At 37.2% G+C, this 5,595-nt stretch overlaps 1 protein-coding gene across 2 annotated transcripts; it reads left to right on the top strand.

The window, feature by feature from the left end:
* Nucleotides 1-1,057: 1,057 nt before the first annotated feature.
* On the top strand, nucleotides 1,058-5,125 carry LOC126732344 (inactive TPR repeat-containing thioredoxin TTL3). Of its 2 annotated transcripts, XM_050435122.1 has the most exons (6): nucleotides 1,060-1,360; nucleotides 1,628-2,600; nucleotides 2,747-2,942; nucleotides 3,056-3,228; nucleotides 3,524-3,857; nucleotides 4,587-5,125. In XM_050435122.1, the coding sequence occupies exons 2-6, from the start codon at nucleotides 1,630-1,632 to the stop codon at nucleotides 4,761-4,763; spliced, it is 1,851 nt and encodes a 616-aa protein (XP_050291079.1). In that variant the 5' UTR covers nucleotides 1,060-1,360; nucleotides 1,628-1,629; the 3' UTR covers nucleotides 4,764-5,125. The 2 variants fall into 2 exon arrangements, with proteins under 2 accessions (XP_050291077.1, XP_050291079.1); XM_050435120.1 differs by having other exon boundaries at nucleotides 1,058-2,600.
* The last annotated feature ends 470 nt before the right edge of the window (nucleotides 5,126-5,595 follow it).

Here is a 5,595-nt window from a genome sequence, read left to right as displayed (position 1 = left end):
TACAACTCACAACTAAACTTATGAATGATTTAGTTATTTCATTACACTTGTTACAAACCCATGGTTAGAACTCACCATTGAAAACCGGCTTGCAAGGGGAGGGTGTCCAAGAACTTATAAACATATGGTTAAGCTTATATTGACCTCATCTATTAGTTATTTTAATCTAGTCTCTAGGTCACCCCCTTGGGGATCCGACCGCAAAACCGCAACTCATTTGATCTCATACTTAATGAGTTACACCCGATTACTTAGGTGGTGGTTGTTTCTGATACCAAATGTTACAAACTCATGGGTAAAACTCACCCTTGAAAACCAGCTTGCAAGAGAAGGGTACCAAAGAGATTATAAAGACACGGTTAAGCTTATACTAAACCCATGTGGGACACTAAAATCATAACAACACTACATTTAATTCCGAGTAATAAAAATTATCATTCCTATTATAATCTGCCCAATTAATGAAGTTATAGACATATGTCCAACTTTTTACTAATGCAAATAGCAGACGGTTTAAGTATCAATCTTAAAAATGGTCATTTCAGTTGTGTTTGGGATAACTTATATTGGATAGCTTATTTTAGTATTTAGCTTATTTTTACAACCATTCATGGGTTTCATTCTGCTTTTTGGTACTATTCATGGATTCCACTATACTATTTCAGCTAACTTTTAGCTTTATCTACAATACTTTCAGCTAAATAAGCTGTTCCAAAATAGATGAAAATTTGAGGGTTATGTCACTTGCCATACTAGTTTGGGCAATCTAGCCTTATAATTTAATTGACACCATTTGATTTTTTCAAAAAAAAAAAAAAAAAAAAACAACGGAAGATTCAAAACCATGCATATTGTTGCCCATAGAAAAGGGTACAATAGGTCTGTTTTTTGGTTTTTTTCATTGATATATCATAGCTGGCCTCTAACGTGGGTCGCTACTGCAACGTGCCCTCCTTTTTCTTTCTGTCTCTCTGTCCTAGCTGTGAATGAATGAACACACACAAAAAAAAAAAAAAAAAAAAAAAAAAAACAAGGTCGAATAAGGTGCATGATAAGGCCAAATTCCTTTTATTTCTAAAAATCTAGAGATCCTCATTTAATACAAGACCGGGTCTCTTGGTTTCCCTTTCCCAACACAAAGGAAAGAAAAAAAATGGAAAAAAAGATTGATGAAGGTCAACTGTTTCATTTTTAATAAAACATCAAAGCTGTAAATCATTCTTCCTTTTGCCTGAAATTTTCATCCACAAATCATGTCATCTAGTTTCATCGTCTTTCTTATTGAATGACAAAGAAAACAAAAACAAATTGGTTTCTGGCAGCCACTCCAGGAAGCCATCATACTGATCATCTCCTGAGGGTAGGCCTATTGCAAACCCCACTTGTACATTTTTTTTCCCTTATATTCTCCAACAAGAATTATTTAGTTAGATCTAATTTTCTTTGTTATTTTTGAATGCTATTAATTTTGTATCTAGTTATCAATTTGTAACACAACAACAATGTTGTTCGCATTGTTGGCAAGATAACATACAATCATTCTCCTTTTATCATATATACAATACAAAAAACTGCACCCATCAACAAGAATTGTACAGGGTACTGAATTGTGTGGGGATCATGACAGAAATGGATGACTCGGGGGAAAAGAAATCAGGTTGTGGCCTCTTAAATGCAGTATTCGGTAGGCGTGGTTTTTGGCCAAGAAGAGCTACCTCTACCGGTTCTATTCACTCGGGAAATGGTCCTGAATTTGTCAAGACACCAAGCACTCCAAATTCAAGAAGGCGGCGAAGTGACTCTGACGAAAGCTCATTCATTGAGAACTCACCTAATACGTCAGAGCCGACAACTATACCTGTGGCTAGACCTACACAAAATCCTCAAAGGGCACCTGCTGTATATAATCAAGTCCAAGGTAGAAGACCCTCCAATCAGGTTGTAATTGTACCCTCATCAGGCACAGGCTCAACAACAAAGATAGCTCCGAATCAAGGATATGTTAACCAAGGCAGAAGGGTGCCAAGGGAAGCCATTGGAATTTCTGGTGAGCTAGAAAGTATGATTGTGGATCATCAAAAGGCAAAGGGAGGTAATAATCTTGTTCGTGCATCATCTGGCAATTTAATGCTTTTTGGCAATTTAGGTAACTTAAGGCAGCCAGGAGGAGGAAATGTGAATTCATATAATGTTGTTAACCATCCTCCTAAGGCTGGAAGAGAAGAAATTCCAACGCCAAACGGAAATAACTCAAATTACTCAAATGGGGTAAGGGGAAATGTGGTAACAAGTACTTATGGAGAAGGAAAACCCAGTCTAGAAAATTCCTTGTGCCGAGCTCTCTCAACCAGAATGGATCCTGAGACATTGAAGATTATGGGCAATGAGGATTACAAGAATGGAAGATTTGCTGAAGCCCTGGCCTTGTATGATGCAGCAATTTCCATTGACCCCAATAAGGCTTCATATAGAAGCAACAAAAGTGCTGCATTAGCCGCTCTTGGTAGGCTTCTTGAAGCAGTTTTTGAGTGCAGGGAAGCTATTCAAATCGAACCTCATTATCAAAGAGCTCATCATCGTTTGGCAACATTATACTTAAGGTAAGGAATTAAAACTATTTATTCCTAGACAATATGAACAATCATATGTACTTCCCTAGAATAATTTCTTTTTGCTAGTCTCTGCATTTTTATTCCTGTTAGACATTATCATTCTTATAATTTTGAGAATATATTTCTGCATACAGATTAGGGGAAGCAGAAAAGGCATTGTATCATTTTAAACATGCAGGACCAGAGGCGGACCCTGATGACATAGCCAAAGTGAAATCGCTTCAGGTCCATCTCAACAAGTGCACTGAGGCTCGCAAATTCCGAGATTGGAACACCCTGATTAAGGAAGCTGCATACGCTATTTCTGCAGGTGCAGATTCAGCACCACTGGTAAGCCATAAGTAATAGAATTGGTCTCTTATTAATTTTGCACTTTATATGAATCTGTCAACCTTTGTAAGTGTGCATCTGTGACTCATTGCCCTGGTTGTTGCTTTGAAAAGATATTTGCTCTGCAAGCTGAGGCCCTGTTGAAGCTCCATAAGCATCAAGATGCAGATGAAACAATGTCAAAGGGTCCAAATTTTGAACTTGACTCATGTACTAGATTCCTTGGGCCTATTGGTAGTGCAAATTTGTTAGCTATACGTGCTCAGGTTGACTTGGCAGCTGGCAGGTTAGCGTGTTCTATATGGTTAATTAAAATCATAGCCCTGGTGTCTAGTATGGAGTATCACACACACTTGGATTTCAAAGCAAATGTTCTGGCAAAACATGAAAAATTTTCCCTTTTCTTTTTGGCAAGTAACCCACACCTAACAAACATTGAATTTAATCATTATTCTAACGGTCTACTCCTGATTGATCAAGATTTTTGTCTATCAAATTTAAGTATGCCTAGTTGAAGCACAACCTCACATGTTCTTTTATTAGGCAAATAAGAAAACTGTTGGTGTCCAATGGCTTAACAGATTTGATGATGCATTGGAGTCAGCTCAACGAGCAGCTCGTCTTGACTCAAACAATAGGGAAGCAAAAATGGCGATGAGGAAGGCTCGCGCTATTTCAGCAGCTCGATCAAAAGGTAACGACCATTTCAAGGCATCAAGATTCTCCGAGGCATGTGTTGCATACGGGGAGGGACTTGAGAATGACCCATACAATTCAGTGTTATTGTGCAACCGAGCTACTTCTCGGTCCAAACTTGGCCAATTTGAGAAAGCAGTGGAGGATTGCACTGTTGCCCTCAACTTGAGACCCTCTTACAGCAAGGCCAGACTAAGAAGAGCCGATTGCAATGCCAAGGTGACTAAAGTTACTCTTTTTTATTCTTTTGCAGACTATATACCATGTTAAAAATTCGGTGACTGAATTGCGGTATTTAACTCAAATAAACAGAACTTTCAGTCTAGTAGTACTACTTGAAATGTAATATGAGAAATTTTTTTTTTTTTTTTGGTGAACAAAAAATGGGTAGAGGGGGTGACCAGTGTGGCTTCCCTACTTGGGCGTAACCATAATAACACCCTATCCGCTCCCAGACGAGACCCCATACTCCCAGTCTGTGAGAAACTCACTTATTATTCTTTTGGACCGTTTGGGATGGAGATGGGATATAAGGAGCACCAACACATAGCTAGTTGTTGAGGCTCGAACCCAAGTCCTGAGACTTGTCGGCTCGGTATCTTACCAACTAGGCCACCCGAATGTTGGTAATGTTATATGAGAATGGCATCTCAACATATAAGAAATCTAATAATGCATTTCAAGTAACATTTTACGGTTAGAATTTTATTTCTTAATATTAAATAGTACACATGGTGTCATGTCATTTAAAATTTTAAATAATATTGTACTAAATATACATTTAAGATTTGTAATATTTTATCTGAACCATTATATGAATCCATTTCAAAAATAGAGGTACCTTAGTTTGATTTTAAGCCGTGAAATTGAGAACCCAAAAATATAGTTGTTTAGCAATGTTCTTAGGCAGTGAATAATTAAAAATTTGTTTGGATGTTAAATATGTAGTTGGGAAAATGGGAAGCTTCAATACAAGACTACGAGGTGTTATTAAAGGAAAGTCCAGGAGACGAGCATGTAAGCCAAGCCTTGTTGGATGCCCAGGTACAGCTCAAGAGACAACGTGGTGAAGACGTGAATGGCACGATGAATGGTGGATCTGACTCGGTCATCGTCCTGTATTAAGAGAGAGAGAGAGAGAGAGAGAGACAGAGAGACAGAGAGAGTTTTAGATATGGAGATGTGAATGGCACAATTTTTTTTTGTTTTTTCTTTTATAGCAAGATGTAATAGGCCTATTAGGTATACTTTTTTCTCAATTTGTTTATGTATAGTTCAAATGCGTGTAATCTTTTTTTTTTTTTAATCTCAGAATTTGATTGAAAATTTCAAATTCCTGTGGAAAGGACCTAATTGATTTTTTATTTTTTATTTTATTTTATTTGTCACAATACAGCTCATTTAGCTTTACTCCATAGAGTGGTGGTGTGGAACTGTGGAAGTGTTCTTATTAGCATGTCGGAATATATGGTTTGGCATTTCATCTATTTTCCCCCTCGTTTGTATGTAAATCTTGTTTATTTATTGCTTATTGGGATTTATCAATAACAATAGTGAGAGTTTGTGACTATTACGAAGAAGACACAATTTTGAAAAGTGGTACGTCCATAACATTTTAACAACAAAAATCCTAAGTAATAAGTCGATATTGGTTCCAATTTGAATTCACCAATGAAATTACTTTTTGCAAACGTGGCATTTTTCACCAGCTTTATGTAATGTGGGTTCTGTTAAGAATATAAAGTGTGAGAAAGACTGAATAGTCTGTATATTGATGTGTATGAAATAATGTACAATAGAGAGCCTTATATAGGCTAGATATGTGTGCAGTACAAGTAAAAAGGAGTAAACTACAAGTACAGTATACTGGGCTAAGCCCAATGGGCTAAACTAGTCTAAGCTATACACTAACATCCCCCCTCAAACTCGAGGTGGCAAGGAGGAAGCCAACTGGAGT

The sequence above is a fragment of the Quercus robur genome, chromosome 6, assembly GCF_932294415.1.
Source record: "Quercus robur chromosome 6, dhQueRobu3.1, whole genome shotgun sequence".
Lineage (NCBI taxonomy): Eukaryota > Viridiplantae > Streptophyta > Magnoliopsida > Fagales > Fagaceae > Quercus > Quercus robur.
This window is presented reverse-complemented; position numbering and strand designations above follow the sequence as displayed.

Bases quoted from the DNA above. Each gene is read 5' to 3' on its own strand.
- LOC126732344 (XM_050435120.1), top strand. From the start codon at position 1,621: ATGACAGAAATGGATGACTCGGGGGAAAAGAAATCAGGTTGTGGCCTC. The intron at 2,601-2,746 runs GTAAGGAATTAA...TTCTGCATACAG, and splicing joins TTGGCAACATTATACTTAAG to ATTAGGGGAAGCAGAAAAGG. The intron at 3,858-4,586 runs GTGACTAAAGTT...TTAAATATGTAG, and splicing joins GAGCCGATTGCAATGCCAAG to TTGGGAAAATGGGAAGCTTC.